This window comes from Rutilus rutilus (assembly GCF_951802725.1).
Source record: "Rutilus rutilus genome assembly, chromosome: 5".
In the NCBI taxonomy this organism is placed as follows: domain Eukaryota; kingdom Metazoa; phylum Chordata; class Actinopteri; order Cypriniformes; family Leuciscidae; genus Rutilus; species Rutilus rutilus.
In genome coordinates this window covers 28,483,332-28,502,587 of record NC_140213.1, presented here as the reverse complement: position 1 = coordinate 28,502,587, position 19,256 = coordinate 28,483,332, and the positions used below count along the sequence as shown (strand labels likewise).

General features: G+C 34.6%; 3 protein-coding genes across 6 annotated transcripts; 1 reads left to right on the top strand and 2 right to left on the bottom strand.

Annotated features, from left to right (window-relative positions):
* Positions 1–2,049: 2,049 nt before the first annotated feature.
* LOC311290748 (uncharacterized protein) lies at positions 2,050–3,763 on the top strand. The gene is made up of 2 exons (XM_084409444.1): positions 2,050–2,295; positions 2,771–3,763. Exons 1-2 carry the CDS (start codon positions 2,073–2,075, stop codon positions 3,694–3,696), a joined length of 1,149 nt encoding a protein of 382 aa, XP_084265570.1. The 5' UTR covers positions 2,050–2,072; the 3' UTR covers positions 3,697–3,763.
* Positions 3,764–4,376: 613 nt separating this feature from the next.
* Positions 4,377–9,640, bottom strand: dcun1d5 (DCN1, defective in cullin neddylation 1, domain containing 5). 4 transcript variants are annotated; one of them, XM_084409448.1, is made up of 11 exons: positions 9,506–9,622; positions 8,718–8,776; positions 8,530–8,581; positions 8,331–8,433; positions 8,165–8,256; positions 7,430–7,500; positions 7,215–7,306; positions 7,008–7,116; positions 5,971–6,075; positions 5,680–5,782; positions 4,404–4,949 (listed from the first exon to the last, which is right to left on the bottom strand). In XM_084409448.1, exons 4-11 carry the CDS (start codon positions 8,399–8,401, stop codon positions 4,891–4,893), a joined length of 702 nt encoding a protein of 233 aa, XP_084265574.1. In that variant the 5' UTR covers positions 8,402–8,433; positions 8,530–8,581; positions 8,718–8,776; positions 9,506–9,622; the 3' UTR covers positions 4,404–4,890. The 4 variants fall into 4 exon arrangements, with proteins under 4 accessions (XP_084265573.1, XP_084265574.1, XP_084265572.1 ...); XM_084409446.1 differs by having other exon boundaries at positions 4,414–4,949; positions 8,539–8,581; positions 9,506–9,640; XM_084409447.1 differs by lacking the exon at positions 8,718–8,776 and having other exon boundaries at positions 4,377–4,949; positions 9,506–9,640.
* An 18-nt stretch (positions 9,641–9,658) lies between these two features.
* eif2a (eukaryotic translation initiation factor 2A) lies at positions 9,659–18,382 on the bottom strand. The gene is made up of 14 exons (XM_084409443.1): positions 18,288–18,382; positions 17,477–17,546; positions 17,320–17,391; positions 16,584–16,702; positions 16,352–16,451; positions 16,175–16,257; positions 15,414–15,487; positions 15,178–15,322; positions 14,959–15,075; positions 12,310–12,884; positions 10,921–11,034; positions 10,732–10,845; positions 10,200–10,265; positions 9,659–9,976 (listed from the first exon to the last, which is right to left on the bottom strand). Exons 1-14 carry the CDS (start codon positions 18,313–18,315, stop codon positions 9,911–9,913), a joined length of 1,743 nt encoding a protein of 580 aa, XP_084265569.1. The 5' UTR covers positions 18,316–18,382; the 3' UTR covers positions 9,659–9,910.
* Between the last annotated feature and the right edge of the window lie 874 nt (positions 18,383–19,256).

Below are 19,256 nucleotides of genomic sequence, written 5' to 3'. Positions count from 1 at the left end.
ACCTAATTCATCTTTGAAAAATGTGGGGGGTAAAATTTTAAAGATTTTAAATGCAACAAACTTTTGGCCAAGCTTGCTAATTTTCATAGGCAAGCCTTGGAGGCCTGTAAACTTGCCTTTTCCCACAATTGTTCCCCTCATAGGAGTATTATTATGGAACAATCAGAATGTGCTGTGTGGAAATCTTTATTAAGAATTGGGTTGACAAAGGTGTAATTTTTGTTTGGGATTTTTTGAAGAAGGACGGCAGCTTTTATTCCTACACTGAATTTATCAACTTTTTTGGAGTGGATTCCTCACCTAAAGTTTATGACTGGGTTATTAATTCTATTTCACCTAAACTTTTGCACATGGTTAGGTCAAACTGTAGAGAGTATCAGTCTGTGAAATGCCCCAATTATCCATTGGAGGATTGGAGCTTTCCATTTTTGGATTAGAAGATTTCTTATTAGGAAACTCAGCTGTCATCCCAAAGGTTTTTTTTTTTTTTTTTTTTTTTAATGGAAATTAAATTATCCTTCTCTTTTTACTATTAATATATGGACTGGCATTAATAAGTTTCTGTTACCTAACAAGTGGAAAGAGCTTCACTTTAAAATTCTACATAATTACTATCCCTGTAACTCTCTTCTTTCTAAGTTTAAGTTACATCTCTTCACAGTGCACATTCTGTAACTCTAATCTTGAAACAATACCACATTTGTTCTTTGAATGTGATTATGCAAAGGAGTTCTGGAAAGAAGTAGCCTGGCTTATTTTCTCTGCTTATTACAAACTTTTTACTTTTGAGATTATGAAAGTGCTGTTTTTGATTTGGGACTCCGGGTCAAAGGAGATGGATGACAGATTAAAACTGCTAACTTTATGTGGTGAGTTTCATCTCCATAAATGTAAAGTCACTGATTCTAAGCCCAATTTTAGCCTTTTATTTTTTATTTTTTTTATTCTATGACTCTCTTTGTTTTTCAGCAAACAAGAAAGCCGCTAAAACTGCTCTGTTACTCAAAAAAAAATTATGGTTTCATTATAAGTTACCTCCTGATTTTCTGAAGATGACCATTTTTAATATTTTTGAAATATTTTTTCCCTTGTTATTTATTTCTATTCATTTATTGTATGTTTAGTTTCTATTGCTTTAAATGTTTTGTTATTATTATTATTATCACCTTTAATATTATTATTTTTAGTAGACTATATCTTACTGTATGTACTTTACTGCCTTGCTTTACCTTGAGTTTCATATCCTATTTTTTTTGTGATACATATATCCCCTGTGATCTTTGTTCAAAATATTCTTTATATTTTTCTATTATAACAGTCCACGGAGCTATGTTTCATGATTTGCATTTAGCATTGTTTTCCTTGCTTACCATGACTCATCAGAACAAATCTGTCACCCATTTCTGGAAAGCGATGCACCACAGAGAGAAATTCATCAGAAATATGGCCTTTTTTTCTGCTGTTGTATTGGATACAATTTGGCAATTTCTTGACAAATTCTACTTATTCTACTACTCTGCATAAATGTATCACGGTGGCAAAGATAAAGAATGTTACTAATTACCTAAAACTCAGATTTGTTCAACCATAAACCGACTTTAACTGTTATATCAACTCAAACCCTTCAGACAATCCACTGGCATTCTCATCCACATGACATCCTGTCTATTATTGAAGAGAAAAACGTTAATCTTTAAACATGGAGCACGAGATGAAATATAAGGGCTGTCATGTGAGGACTGTACTTTACTCTTATTGAGAACTACAAGACTCATTCTGTGAGTATTTGACTGGCTGATCTGACTGATACTTATAAATGTGTCATATATCTGTGTTGTTTTTAAATTAATTTTTCAAATGATAACAGTAAGAAATTTTCTGATTTTCTTACTCAACCTCAGATTCTGTGTGTGTTTTGTGAAGACAAACCACAGTCGTACTCATTGGGGCTGCTGTAGATAATATGACTTGGGTCAAAGAGCAGTTTTATATCAAATTATTGCCATCATATTCATATAGCAGAAAGGTTTACATTTAAGTTAATGAACGTCTCTTTATTTATTTTTTTAGAGATGGAGTTCAGAATCAGCTCTTTGTTGAGTTTGATTCTCCTTTGTAACTCTCCATGTATTATTAGCAGCAGAACAGAACACAGTGACATTTCTGAGAGAAGCTCTCAACAGTCGCCAGAGACTCTGAGTCAAACAAACCATCTGCAGGTCAGACCTGTAAACTCAGTTCACATTCATTCAGGAGAAACGCTGGTGCTTCAGTGCAGAGATGAAGGACATGAAGGTGAGCAGCACAACATTTCTTTCTTTCTATATATATAGGCCTATAGTAAATATGAATTTAAAACACCATCAGGATAAGTTCTTTTAGTATAATTTAGTGTAACCCAGTGTTATTTTAGTGTCATTGATATATTAAAATCTCAATTATTATATTTTTTATAATTTTTATGTTACATTTTAAGTTTTATAAAAAATATTATCAATTTTATTTCAGTTTTTGTTTTTTTGTTATTCAAGTGGACAAAGTGAATGAAAATGATCAACTTTATATTTTATTTAATTTCAGTTAACATTTAATGTCAAGCAAAAAACGATTTCTTTTTTAAATAGTTGTAGTTGTGGATGAATATTTTGTGAAGTTTAAGTGCCTTCTTTCACTGATCATTTATTGAAAAAGAACAAAAAATGTAGCTCCATTTTTAAGTGTTTCAAGGTATGAAAAGTGTCTCTTGATTGTTTCGTCCGTCCCTTTGCAGTGCTGGCACAGTGGTGGCAGACACCTTTTGGATTATTTGACGATTGCAACCACCAAAACAAAGACCCAGTGGAAACATGCAATGGCACTTTGAGGATTTCAAGGGCCACATCCAGCCACGACGGACTCTATTTCTGTATCCATTCGGACAAGATGAGCAAAACAATTGTGTCTTACAGAATTAGTGTAGTGGGCTTAAATCCCAACATCCAGAAACTGAGGAAGACCAGAGAGGTTTACACCGACACGTTGTCAGAAAGCCATTTCGCGGCGGCTGTGGCATCATCAGTAATCGTGAGCTTTTTAGTGGCCTTCACACTTGGTGCGTTCAGTAGATCCTACATAATAAAGTGTCTACAAACAATAAGGGCTTGTATACCTTATAGAAAAGGAAATCACAATCATATCGATGGACAAAACAACGTACAGACCACCAGAGAACAACCTGAGACAGTGTTCTATCACAAAACCCACGGCACTGGAGAAGACACTGTGGACATTGGTTTGGTTGATCAGGAACTCAGTAACGCTGATGATGTAGACGCTGTAGAAAATGCAGATGGCGGGGAGGACGATACAAACCAAACTCAGAGCTGTGGAGGTGAAGAACAAAACCAAGATTTCAGATCAGTGGTTAGTCCACATCCAAAGAAGAAGAGCCGCATCATTAAAGTGTACAACTATGATGAAGAAGGGAATCAATACAGCCACATCAAAGCCTCTGGGATGGAGGGTGAAGTCGAGGTCAGGCCAAAATTGAGGACGCAATCACTGACAAGACTCAACGCCATCATGAAACAGGCAGACTTCAACCCAGTTAGAGAGTCAAAGAGCCAGTCGACTCACCCAGATGTTCCTTCCCACGAAAACAGTGTTTCAGCTACAGGAGGAGACAGAGTCTCACAAACAAGTCAAGAGACATTGTAAAATGGAGGAACAATCATTGTAAAAACTTTTGAAAAGGTTCATTTTGAGATCAGCATTGGCTGATAATTGGGTCTGATTGGACAATTGACTTAAGTGTCATTGTCAAAATCCTAGTCAATTAAAATCAAGTAATTTTGTGTTTATCTTTAAATGGTGAGTTAAATGTTTATACAGACAAGTTCTTTCAACTATAGTAATTTTGATGCTTATATTAGAGATGTAATCAAAAATATGTATACAGTACTTGTTCAGAAGTTTGGGGTCAGTAAGCTTTTTTTTTTAACAATATTAATTATTTTCATTAAAGATGCTATAAATTGAGAAAAAGATTTCTATTTAAAATAAATGCTACTCTTTTGAACTTTCTATTCATCAAAGAATCCTGAAGAAAAAATCCACAAAAATATAAAGTTTTATTTTTTCTTTGTAATAAGAAGAAATGTTTCTTAAGCAGCAAATCAGCATATTAGAATGATTTCTGAAGGATCATGTGACACTGAAGACTGGAGTAATGATGCTGAATATTCAGCTTTGCATCACAGGAATAAATTGCATTTTAAAATAAATTCAGTTATTTTAAATTGTAATAATATTCCACAGTATTACTGTTTTTACTGTACTTCGGATCAAATAAATGCAGTCTAAATCAGCATAGGAGACTTACTTTAAACTTTTTTTTTAGCAAATCTTACTGATCCCAAACTTTTGAGTTGTAATGTGTGTAAAAGTAAATCTTTTTATTCATGCTTCATTTAGATGGTTGAATAATGCTTTAATGTTCTAACAGTGCTGTATGCCACTAATGTCCAGAAGAAAAATTAATTTACAACTGCTTTTTTTTATTACCTTTTCAAGACACCATAAACAAAGTAAAACTTTAAGGAAAAAAAAAAAATGAAAGGGACAAAAATTACAAAGACTGTTTCCCTCTCAGACAAATCATACAACACTGGCAATAGAACTGTTGAAACAAATCAATACATAAGAAAAATATTTCCCCTTTTATTTGTCTTGTGATTCCTCTGAGCCATTTTCCTTTTTAAGTAACACTGTAAGAGTCTCTGGGTAGTGATGATCCGTATTGAATATCGGACACTTTGAAGCAATCCTCGAGAGGTTTGCCTGCATCTGGGGCAGCCAGGGGCACACCGAAAAAAAAATATCTGATGTGCTTTAATTCAGCGTCTGGTTGTGCTATAATGCAATATTTCTGGCTTTATGCCACTCCACAAACTCATCCAGCATCACTGGCCCTGAAATCAGCACAGAGACAGAGATCATTAGCAATTTTTAACTGGGAAAGATGAATGGACGGATGGCAAGACAACAGAGCTGCACGATTCTGGATAAATTGAGAATCAATTATTATAATTTTTTTGACAACTAAACAAAATAACATGTAATTTACTAGACGTTCTGACAAAATGTTAATTGCTGAAGTATAATTTTTTTTTTTTATTATTAATTTGAATGAATTATAAAAAAAACTGGTCCTAAATACCGTTCCACTTCTCACTCATAAACAATCGTTTCATTACTGGATGAATCAGCGTTTTTGAATGAATCTCTTGAATGATTCAATGACAAATAAATTTTTTAAACAGTCACTTGTCGCCACCTACTGGTGTAACGATATAACTGATCTTTATTTGAAGCATCAAGTTACTTTCGCTACCATAGACATCAGTGTCTATATATGAACTATAAACTTGTATCCCAGTCCCTCTGTGATAATATGAATTATTGATACTGTGTGTGGTTGAAAAGACTGTTTGTGTAGCTGTTTCATACCTATACATGACAACTGCACTCTCTGGCGGCAGAGCAGATTTGAATGTTTTGGTGTGATTTTGTCAAATCAAAGGTTTCATAGACATAGCCGAATCGTTATCATGTAGGAATAAGATCGCGTCTGTGTTTGAATCGAGATCGCAACCTTTTAACGATTAATCGTGCAGCTCAACAAGACAATCATAAACTTACAGGCTCCATCTTCATCATAGTTGCTCAAGTCTGTGTTAACTGTACGGCTGAACTCTAAGACGTTGTACCATTGGTCCTTGTTCATGACTTTGTACTTTGATTGCTAGAGGAAAGATACTTCTGTTAGTCACGTTATTAAAGAACAAATACTACGAAATTCAGAGTTTTTAAATGCATAGTCCACCAAAAAAATAAAAAATTGGTTCAGTTTGGCTTAAAATGGTGTTTTTTCATCCTCTTTGGAGCTTGACAGCCGATTTGACAGTCTGGTTTGGCGAAGAGATGACAAACCTCCAGAAATTGGTGGAACACTGGGAACAGAGGCCACGTTCTTCCAAGGATCAGCGCCAACATGGATTTTGCAGTGTCCATATCAAGACTGCGCTGATCTTTATCCTACAGACAAAATCAGATGAATATGTTGAAAGAACATCAGTAAAGGCTGGAAGTGGAACACACTACACGATTTGTAAAACACTAGGCATTATACACTTGATGACTTTGTAAATGGTTACAGAGGAAAAACTGGGCATCATACAATAAACGACTGAGGATCATACAGTACCAGACTTCCAAAAACAACAACCTCAGACAGAAACACGCACCTCCTTGCTTGTATGAAACAAACATGGATGTGCAGGAGATGACCGCAGTTGTTGTTGTAGCGACTCTGTGTTGAGTCGCAAACGGGAAAAAAACGAGTCAAGCGCATTTATATGCGGCCTTGGGTGGGTAGACACTGTCAGTATAGATGGACTCGTACTAATTATTCTTTTTTACAGATTGAAACGGGAGTTAGAGGTGAGTGGCGCAGTCAGTTGTTTTATATGTGCAGATGAGTCAATAATTTAGGCTAATTTGTTATGTGTACTCTATTTATTTACTTTAGTATTGTTAATGTATTTGTATTGATAGAGGACAGCTTCAGTTTCAGCAGCGGCGCACCATACACTATACGACATGTGTTCTAAAATCGGCTCAAGATATCAAACAAGTTTTGATATCATCTGACTGGATGGAATCATAATCTGAAGCTAAAAAATAGGAGTGTGCTCATCATACACTACGCGATTTTCTGAGAAATCGGTCAACTGCCCAAAATCTGCAGACTGGCGCAGACTTTCGTCAACTATTGTAGACTCATCAAGACTGCAAATCGGGGCAAAAAAAAATGAGCAAAAGTCGTGCAGTGTATTCCAGCCTTAAGCAGACACAAATTCACTGCAAAATAGAAAAAGATGCACGCAATATTTATCTTAAAATGATTAATTTATCTTAAAATGGAAGTGCTTTTTTTTTTTTTTTTTGTCCTACTAAAAGCCTCTCACCCTGGCAAAGTCGAAGGCATATCTGTAAATGCTCTTGAATATAACTGGGTCATTCAGTTGAGAGCGTAAATAATCCAGTCTGCCTTGTAATCTCTCTGTGCAGTCACAACTGTAAAGAGAGAAGTGAAGTTAAATGCTAAAATCATAAAATACTTCTGATTTCTCATGATATCCAAGCAAGGCATGTGACGTGAAGGTCATTCTTACTGTAGTGATGTCATTCCTTTCAGCCACTCTTCTTTTGTGAAAAATCCCATATTTGTTGCTTCAAGTTTCCAGGCTAAAACTAACATTACAATCTGAAGGGTCACAAAAACACAGTGCACATTATTTCTAATGATTTCTCATATTTTGGACAGAAGACTGTCCCTAAAATCTAACTTCAGGAATTAGTATGAAATATATGAATGAATTTTGCTAACATTTTCTGGCTCAACTCCGATGTCCTCACAGAACTTCTCCATGCTTTCTGGTCCGACAATGTCATCTGACCCTACACACATAACGATAATCATTTCAAATACATTTATCAGAAAAAAAAAAGAAAAAGAAAAAGAAAAAAAATCAAAATGATCCCCATTTGACTTAATACATGTTTATGGTCTTATTGCAAATGATTCATCAGTGCACATTATTTCAACAAAAAAAGTAATCAAAATCTTTAAGCAATATTTAATAACTTGCTCCACCTCAAGCCATCTTATTTTTCAGTCCCTGCCCTTTGAATGTCATATAGACATATTTTACTCCATCCTGACACATAAAATCATGCACTGCCATTCATTTTTTATTGATAAATACTGTTTTCACTGAGAAATGTCACATTATGGAAGTAAAGTGGTTTGAAAATGCAGTTTCATGTTAACTGGCTGCATGTGTTTAAAGTCGGCATGAAGTATGACGTATATCAGAGTATACGGCTTCTTAAACAAGAAAAAAAATGCAGGGCGGGATTTTGGACATCTGGAATTGGACATGATTGGATGGTTTGCTATTGCTGCGATACTGTTGCAAGAGAGGGGAAGTTATTTTGATTAAAGATTATGAGGCACATGAATTAAAAAAAATTATTATTATGTGCATGGATTTATACATATTTTTTGAAATAGTCCCTTTTGATTTCATGGTGACTTTAAGGAAAGCACTGATTCACATACCTGCATATTCGTAAAACCAGGCGAGACATTTCTTGTTAGAAAACTGATCCTCTGGGTTTACCATCCGTCCTGGAGTTTGTGTCCTACAGTAACTGAGGGGATGATACAGTTAATATGTATGGAAGAGTGAAGGGATGCAGAGAGAAAGACAGAAATATATTTTTACCTGGTGATTTTGCACTTTCTGATGCTGGGATCTTCTGAGCCAGATGACTTTCTTTTCTTTTTCACGGGCATAATGGAGCTTCGGGTAAGTTGGTTTGGTGTCACTAAACAAATCACAATCAAACAGAACAAATTTAAACTGACATTGTCCAATTCCTTCCTGTCCAATTCAATATTTCAGAGTCAATAAAAGCAGATACCAGCTCTACCTCTCTACCCGTGGGCACCGTGTCCATTCAAGTGTACCAGACTCTAAAACAGGAGGAAAAACAAAACGACACCTTCATACTTATACTCAAATGCATGACTTATACAACCAACTAGATTTAAATCTTAATTCATGCTCAAATTAAAAAAATGTGCTGTCAAGATATCCTGTAGGACTTACAAGTTACAGAGGTAAGATGTGCCAAAAAATATCTTTTCTAAACGTCTCACTGTTCAGACCTTTACAAAAGGAAAATAAATACTTTATGTGAGGTTTACCAGCTTTACATGCAACATATGTATGCATGTGAACTCCATCAAAAACAACATGAATAATGATGTCACATAATCATTATAAAATACGAGGCAAATCCTGATGTTAATGTGTAAAGCAGAATATCCATTTGACAGAATAAAAAAATGTCTAGAGCAACATCCGAGTTTAAACTTCGTACTTAATACACAAAGTAATATATTTTTCATTGTTTTAAATAAAAATTAAAATGGCTGCGTATTACCATCACATTAATGCAACTTAACGTTAGCTCTAGAAATGAATCGAATACTGAACTAAATTCCCCTGACACTAAACGGAATGTTTGATATATACCGATCAAGTTTAAATGTAAAGCCTAATTTTAAAAACAAACAACTGAAAAACTATCAGATAAAACAACAAAAACTGACGCATCGCCTTTGTGGCTGCTGAAATGGCTGAACTGCTTAATGCCACAAGCCCGAAACTCATCGAAACGTGTGAAATCAATACAAATATAGTTATATTGAGGTTAAAAGTAAAAGAGCGTAAAACAACTGATGGTATGAGTAAAAAGAAACAAACACACGCATGTGCTATATGAACATATATGAACACCACCTCACCGGCTCATTTAAATATTACAAATAAACACACAATAAAACACTCCACATGTACAACACTCAGTGTAACGAAGAGCGCACTCATCAAACCTGAATTATCGGCTGGTTTTAGTTCGTCCTCTTCAGTTTATTTGATAACAATTTCATCTGCGTTTGTGCTGAAATCTGCGACTGCTTCAGTTTCACACTGAACTAGGAATGAACACTTCCGGCTCCCCAACCGACATAATAAAAGTCACGCAGTTTGAATTTCAACATTTTTATTTAGTATTTCATGGATGCTCTCCCGTGATGTACGTCACATTGCATAGCAATATTGCTTTTGAGAATTTAGTTCTTATTATTTTAGCCATGTTCAAAGAAGCAAAACAGTCTTTTATTTGTTGTTCATGAGTAATTCGTGAAAAAAGAATCATCTTCTATACATATTCATAGCAGTATGACAAAGCAATGTTTGGAAATTGATGACCAATGTGAAAAACGGGTAAAGTGAGTTTACAATCCTAATTCAAGATCTTCAAGCTCTTTCAACAGCTGGGACTCCTTCTGCATCTTCTCAAGCTGTAATAAAATAAAATAAATTACAATAAATTATTATTAAGGGTCTTGCGATTAAGCATTAAAAAAATCGTATGTTCTTAGAAAAGTTTTAATTCTTAAAAACTACTCATCTCATGAAGCATTGCAATGGATGACAAACAATCAAATCACAAACAATGATACAAATGAAAATAATTTAAAATATTTATTAAGATGCGCTGATGAAATTATAAAGCTGTAGTACCTGATTTTTTTGCATTACTTTGCCGGCAGCCTGTTGGTCCTTCAGTTCATCAATGGCTTTGAGTTTCTAACAGATAAACAATTACATTATGAAACTAAAAACATCAAGTCTGACTCTGATATAAAAATAAAACAATAATGAATATGCATATTTTATTTATAATTATACTATACCGGGTATACTGCATCATACCCAGAAACATGCCATTTTTGGTGTATTCATACAGAATACAATTTTAAAGATTTGTATTTATTTATTTTATTTTATTTTTAGAAATGAGACCTTTACAGGGTTTTACTCCATTAAGAAAAGAGACAATTTACTCAAAATAAAGGTAAGAAGTTGATTTTCTACCGATAACATAAGAGGTGTATAAATAAAACAGGCTAAAATGAAACCTATAAGTAGGTCCATTTGTGCTCTATTCCAAGTCAAGAATAAATGGCAGGATTTAGTTTCTTTCCCTTCAAGAAGACTGATCTGTGTGTATACGCTCATCTTATTTGATTGTAAACATATTCCTAACATTTACCTTTTTTAAATTCTTGATCTTTTTGTCAGTTTCAGGGTCTCCAAAGCTAGAAGTCACATGAGTGGCAGGGGTGGAGTCTTCTACTGGAGGCGGAGCTTCATCAGGCTTGATTTCCTGAATTAATATAAAGCATCACTTTGAGTTAAATATTCCTCTGTATAGTTTGTTGAACATTAAAAACACGTGTACCTGCTTAGCTGCTTTCTTTGCTTCTCGCCTTTTCTGGTTTTTCAAAGCAGCTTTAGAGATTTGCTTCTCTCCTGCAGCACCAGGTTTCATGTTCTGTGGCAGCTCCTCTTCATGCTTGGATAGAAATATTGTCATTATTCTGGTCACGGGACATTCATAATGCTGCCCTGCATCATATTTGCTGAATGAATACTTTTACTTTTTTCTTACTAGTTTTGGGGTGCTGATTCCAAAAAATAGTGCCTGTTTTGATCAGGCATGTCACACTTTCTCACAAAATATGAAGTGCATTTCAACAACCACTCAACCAGGGTCTTGTATTGTTTCTTCATCACCAGAAAAACATGTTTAACATAATTTTTTGCCTAATCATAATTTCAAGGTTAGAATTATAGCGAGTGACAGAAGAAAATGCTGCTAAATCTGTGGGTGGTTTATCCAAACAGCAACAGAAAATTACAGATTTTGTGAAGGAAGCGTATTTATTTATAAACTTGTTTATGCAAAGTTCTTTGAAATTAAATTGAGTATTTGAACACATTTTTTCCACTCCTTTGCAAATTGAAAGTTAAATGATACATTTTGAATACTTCATTTTGTCAAAAGTTTCGACATTTGACTGCTTTTGTTATTTTGATACGAGCATTAACGCTGATAAATACACTAGAAACAAGTCTCTTCTGCTCACCAAGGCTGCTTTTATGTGATCAAAAATACAAAAAAATCCATAGTATTTTGAAACATTATTACAATTTAAAATAACTTTCTATTTGAATATAATTTATTCCTGTGAAGCAAAGCTGAATTTTCCTCATTACTCCAGTCTTCAGTGTCACATTATCCTTCAGAAATCATCCTAATATGATGATTTGCTGCTCAATTATCAATTATTACTGACAATCAATTATATTTTAATTATTAAATGTATTTACTTTGAAATCTTAAGTACCCTAAACTTTTGAGTGGTAGTGTATCATGGTTTCCACAACCATGGAAGGATCAAGTGACTCTGAAGACTGGAGTAATGATGCTGAAAATTCAGCTTTGCATCACAGGGATAATATACATTTAAAAATATTTTTAAATAGAAAAAAGTTCTTTTAATTTGTATTTATTTATACAATTAAATGCAGCCTTGGTGAACAAAAGAGACTTGTTTTAAAAACATTATAAAAGCATACCGACCCCAAACTTTTGAACAGAAGTGTATATAAATTGAAATATCTGCATTCTCATAAAAAAATTAATTAAAAAAAACTATGCGATGCTAAGTTGACATTGATATTTTTGAACTCAGCATCATCTTATTATTATAATAATTTTTTTCTTTTTTTTGCAAATCAGCAGAATATTTTTCAAGATGCAGGGCTGTGTATGACACAAACTTACTAGTTTGGAGCTGGCTGTCTGGGGTTTGTTGCGGAGAGCGGGTGGCCGATACGCCTGGGCTGGTTTGGCTTCAGTGCTGCCAAGCTCACTTGGCAACGCCTGGTATTTCACTGGCTTCTCTGGGAAGGTTCCAGTTGGGAAGGGTTGCCATAACACTTCCCAGAGCTCTTTATTTGATGGCGTTTCATGCTTGTACAACACAGTCCCGGTGTAATGCCAAATCTTATAGCCATTGCTGACCCTGAGCCTGGGGGAGCAGGTCGCCGTCACTACGTGTTCTCCGTCAGGACACCAAAAGAAATGTGTGGTATCTTCAGCCTGGGGTTTCGACACCTGCTTGTATTTCTTCACGTCCCAAACTTCCATCTGCCCTCTCAGGTTCCCGAACCCAGCGAGGACGAGGATATGACCCTGGGGGCTGTAGAAAGCTGCGTTGCGGGGGCCCGTGCCAAAGTCGAACACTGACTCACACTTGCTGTTAAAGACAGTTGCCTTGGCAGGCATAAAGCCATAAACCACGCAAAACTCAGAGGAGTTGGGGTTCCAGGATACATCATATATGGGGCCTCTCTTTGCTGTGCAAGAAAAAAAAAAAAAAAAAAAAAGATTTTATATATATATTATAATATACTGTATTAATGATTTTATACACACACACACATATATATACATACAACAAAATCATTAAGAGTAATTTTTATTATTAAAACCAGTATAAATTAAAAGCAGTGTAACAAATACAACCGTTAGGTCTATGTATAAACTTTACTTTTACAAATAACTAATAGATATTATTTTCGTTTAATTACATTAATGAGAAACAAGAATGCAAAAACATCTAAATCAGAGGTCTTCAATCCTGCTCCTGGAGAGCCACTGTCCTGCAGAGTTTAGTTCCAACCTGCTTCAGCACACCTGGCTTTGAATATTCAAGCGATTCTGAAGAGCTTGATAAGCTGATTCAGGTGTGTTTGATTAGGGTTGGAACTAAACTTTGCAGGACAGTGGCTCTCCAGGAGCAGGATATGGACCCACACAAAATATTTCATTTCCTGCAAATCATACACTACTGTTCAAAAGCTTGTGGTTGGCAAGTTTTTGAATGTTTTTTAAAGTCTCTTATGCTCACCAAGGCTGCAATTATTGGATAGAATATAGTAAAAACAGTAATATTGTGAAACATTTTTACAATTTAGTAAAATTGTTTATTAATGTGTATATATATATATATATAAAAATGTAATACATTCCGGTGATACAAAGCTGAATTTTCAGCATCCCTCAAATGTGTATTCCTCAAAAAGAATGAAAACAGTGAAATGCAAACTCAGAATATTACATAAACCTGCAATAGTGAAATAAGTCTCAATCTCACTTTATTAACCAATGTCTTTGCTGCTGACGTTTAAAGATCCCCTGTGGTGAAAATCAAGTTTTTATTGTTGTTTATATGTCTATGTGGTGTTTTTAATATGATTATATGGAGTATTTTCTGCATAAAACTGCAGTGAACCAAAAACAGTCTCAAAAGCACGGTTTGAAATCACCCTTGTTCTCTACGTCACAAATTGTTGTAACCAATCAAGTCAACATGCGGGTGGGCTTTAGCATTTCATCATTACTATGCCGTGAAGCAAGCCTGGTTATACTGGTATATTTTTCTGTTGATATGAAAAATCTGGTACATTATGTATATTACGATGTTATGATGAACTATATGCCTTTCTCCACCAACATTCTAAGTTGTTCAAAGTGTTTCTAAGGATACTGATTTTTAGAAGGCAGACTAAGATGGTGAACGTGGTCTGTGCAACATTAGCAACACATTATTAGCTGTTTGCTAACGTAGTCAAGTCAAAGGCTAATCCTGTTAATTACCGTTATTTGTCCGACGTAGTAGAGAGCAATACATAAAACGCATTACCATTCTAATACATCGACTTTAGACGAGCCTTCCTCTTCTTCTGAATCAGTGTCTGGTTCAAACATATGTGGCTGAATTAAACCAGAATTTCCACTTGCATTTATGCAGCGTTTACTACATTAAAGTTGACCAAGTGGATCAGGTATTCTAAGCTGGTGTGAGTGAGTGGAGGCAGGACTAATTTGCATATTCATTCAAGCATTACTTTCCATAAAAAGTAACCAAGCAACGCAATTAGTTACTTTTTTAGGGAGTAACGCAATATTGTAAAGCATTACTTTTAAAAGTAACTTCCCCGACACTGGTATTGAGTCTCAGATTGATCTTTCAGAAATCCTTTTAATACACTGATTTTTCTAAAGAAACAATTCTTTGATGAATAGAAATATAAAATATTCTGTGACATTAGAATAAAAAACATCTTACTGACCAAAACTTTTAAAAAGTAGTGTAATTCTTTTGATTTTGCGGTGAAATATGACATTTCTTAAAATTCATTCTCAGATATACAATCAGGTCAGAATTTTAACACACACATATGTTACATGTTATATATAAAACTACAGTAGTATAAATATTATTCACCCAATTTTTAGCAAGTCAGTGCAAATAGTATGTGAGTTCAATGAATTTAATTGTTAAAGGCAGAAATTGATTTCTATTGACTGCACTGTAATTAATTATTCAATCTGTTGAATCGTTATTCAAAACGGAGTCGTACTTACGTAGTTGAATTACTGCACTTTCTCCATTGATGGCGACATAATGTAAAGTCTGTTCTCCATAGTAAGAGGCTCCTGTTTTATCAACCTCTGTGCTGGCGGTCACTAAAACCGCAGTTGCTTTTGGAAAAAACAAAAAACATTAATACATATATGACAACCTTTTATGAGTGTTAATCAATGTTGAGAAACCACTTTTTTGTTAAACCAGAAATTATCTACCTTTTTTGTTCCACAGCATGCTCACTCTATCGGCTTTGAAAAAGCTTTTGTTTGCCAGAGCAGATGTTGGACCTCCGAAATTGGGATACTGATACAGCCGTACAAAAGACGGACCTCCTTTGCTTCCAGGAACATATACGACAACCTTAATTAATGAGTGAGGGATTAATACGCATTTGTATGAGTAAAATAGCACATGCAGCAGTAAGAGAAAATGTTTATAAGGGTTCTGATACCTTGCTTGGCTGTGATCCAGGAGACAAAGCAAACTCAGACACCTTCTGGAGGTGAAGCTTGTTGGCAATAGTTTCTACACGACAAAACACAATATAGATTGCAAGCTCAATGGGTATTTAAAGCCATGATATTTTATATTTACTTAATTTGAGTCATTCTTGTATATGTATTACACATGCAGGCTACATGGAATATTTTGACATTTAATTTGTCATAATGCAGGAATCTTAATGTGTCTAGATTTCTTAGATTTCTCATTATTTGTAGTAGTTAGCTGTTTCGTGGGTTCTCTTAAAGGGATAGTTCACCCAAAAATGAAAATTCTGTCATCATTTACTCACCCTCAAGTTGTATCAAACCTGTATGAGTTTCTTTCTTCTGCTGAACACAAAAGAATATATTTTGAAGAATGTTGGTTACTAAATAGTTGATGGGACTCATTGGGAAAAATCAGTGGGGCCCATCAACTGTTTGGTTACTGACATTCTACAAAATATCTTCCTTTGTGTTCAGCAGAAGAACAAAAATCATACCGGTTTGGAACAACTTGAGGGTGAGTAAATGATGACAGTTTTCCCTTTAAGAGAACCCACGAAACAGCTAACTACTACAAATAATAAGAAATCGAAGGAATCTAGACACTTTCCTTTATACATTCATATACATTAAAACTTTAAAGATGTTGTTAAAAAGCCATGTCCATGTTATTTATCAATGTTTTAACAGGCACAAAGTATTAATTAAACAGAGACGGTGTTACCAAAGTTGTTGTTCTCATAGAAGTGAAGTTCATTATTGACATTTCTAGCGGTAATACTTTCATCATCTGCCCAGCTCGGACACCTGTGAAAATACAGACAACAAACATGCAACAAACATGTTTAACAGTTACAGAAAGAACACAAATAAACTGTTATGAACAGCAATAGTTGCTCACCATCCTGTAATCTTCTTCTGATAGAACGCTTTAATGCAGGCACCCGTTTGCAAGTCCCAAAGCTGCAGGTTTGCCTCTCCCTGAGGGTTATCCTGCGTTTCTGAAAAATAAAAGCTGTTTTGTTTTTGTGTCCTGCTTGCTTAGATTACATTTTCTTTCTTATAGTTATTATAAAGCTAGAATGTCATAAAACATTATATATGGATATTACATCACATTTTAAAGTGCTTACTGGTATAATGCTGCCAGGTGGCCAGAACTTTATTCAAAGGTGAGAATTCCAGCACGGATGTTTTGGGTAAATCAAAAGACTTCACCAATTCTCCCGTGGAAACTTTTATCACACTGACCCTGCCAAACACACACAGGACATTTACTCAAATGTCAATCCATCCATTCTATTGGAAAACCTTTGGAAACTGATTGCCTTAAAATTTGCAAGGAAATTACTTCATTTTTGAGTGGATTAAGCTTAATAGAACTTGGTAGAGAGAACTTGCATGTTTGTATAGGTGAGTATTGGTAACTCAGTTTGACAAGTTGAAATTAGTTCAGCCATCTTAGAGATTTAAATGCGTTTTACTAAATAAATCAAAACCAAATCAAATCGAAATTATTTTAGGGAAACAACACCAATTTATTAAATCATCTTCTGTGATATTCTCTCAAAAATTTCAGTTGCATTGACAATTTAACAACATACTTTGGAAAATAAGTGAATGAAACTAAAGATAAAGATAACTTCAGAAGTGGGGGAAATTATTGAAACATTGAAAAAAGACTGAAACTCATCTTTTGCTTGACAAAATGGTACTCCTACAAATCAAGTTATCTTAAGTTGGGTTTTCTGAGTAACAAAGGCATAATACTAGATTTTTACAATTAAGTTCAACAAACTGTTGTACTATAAGTTAAGTCAACTAAAAAGGGTTAGTTAGGAAATGTGTTAGGTATTACAGTGTACGTACTGTGAGCCATTGCACCAGCCAAACAGGGACCCATCACTGCTGAATGTCATGTGTTTGCCTTGCCGGTCATCTCTGAAACGAATTACTGTTACTGTTACTAAATCGGACAAAGTTTTATGGTAAAATCTTTCTAAGCACAGCAAATGCAATAACTGACCTCTGAAAAGCAGAGCTTTCCTGACAGCTCGGAGGTCCACACAACAGCAACGTTCCATCTGATCCTCTGACTGTTTGAAATGGAAAAGACTATGTTAAAATCAGAAAAGGAAAACAGAAATTGTATTCTGGCTTGACAGCCTTAAAGTGTAAAGGTTAGGCTATAAATCTTGTGTAGATTTAATATTTGGGGCACTTTAAAAATAAATTGGAATTTTGCACTGTACAGACAGGTGGACTGGTGGATGAATAGACTTTTCAATATATGTAAGTGACTTTGGGGGATTTTTGATGGTCAACCATGGGGGGAAAATAACTCTATTAAATCAGAACAAGCTGAGGGATTTTCTGAGTTTGGTGGATGCAGCTTGAAAATTATTTAAACTAATACAGTTCAAAAAATTGTTCTCAAGTAAGGGACTTTAAAAGCATCATCCTTGACATAAGTTACAGTATGTTAATGTTGGCTTTCTCGAGCCCGCTTAAAAATATTTATTCTAAAGTTCTGATGACATGCAATACAAAACATTTATCAGCTGATCATCAGCTAAATATAATATATATTTATGTAATATTTTCATATGTAATATGCTGATACGTGATAACGTTAGCTAATTTCTCTCATTGCGCTGAAATAACGTTACAAAAAAATTGCGCACATGCCAAGAATGAGTTCATGCCTTTATATGTATGCAAAACTTGAGAAGAAAAGACATGCAGTTATTTCATAACATGCTTGCCTTCTCACGTTGATTATTTATCTTTATGCAACTGAAATGAGCATGAAAACACATTTTAAAGCAACAACTCACCTGCTAAATGAGGTGTGGGGGGCGCCATTTTGAAACGGAAGTACGACAGCGTGCCACGTCATAGCAGTTCCATACAACACCGACGTCACTACTACAGCTTTTCGGTCAGTTTGACGTGTAAAATGTCAAAACCAAATTCATAAAGTAAAGGTTTTATACGTAATGTCGGTTCTTTCCGATTTTCAGGAGAGGATTTATTTGAATTATTTATGTTTTTTTATTTATTTCTAACAAATCTTAGTACAGTTGTATAGACTATTTTAATGCGTGATATTGATTGTGTATTGTCTTTTCAAATAAGCCGAATATAGCTTAGTAAATAATAATAATAATTTCGTTTTGGACAAGTGTTGACCAACTTCGTAGAAAAAATGAATGAAATGAATTTTGATGAATGCTTTCTGATGATGACAGCATTTCTTTCTCAGCAGTTTGGAACAGATATGTTTCCATGACTGACTAATGCACTGAATAATTGCGGCGTAAAAATAATGACGTTTTTCCTCAATGGGTATTTTAAAAAGAGAATGTGTGCTTTTTAAGATGAACATGAAGGCATGTTAAAAACTGTTTTCTGTTAAGCACACAACAATCCTCTAGGGGGCGATCGGCGGCCATTCACTCAAATGTTCCATTTAGCCGCATAACAATTAGTAAATCTGTTTTTATGACATTTTTTTACTCTAAAAATAAGATATTATTTTCAATGTTTGCCACTTAACACACACAAATTCATATTTACTCAAGCAACCTTTACAAAATGCCTAAAAAATATTTTTTATCAAGCAGTGATTGGTCCAACATCGCCAGCGCTGATTAAAGTAACATTTACCATGTGACAACAACTCTGCGTTTGAAGCACTCCGGAATTTTTTTATTTTTATGAATAATACAAGTGATGAACTTTTATACTCATTGGCAAGAAAAAAAAATACACTGAAAATAACTAAAATAGAAAAAATATATCGT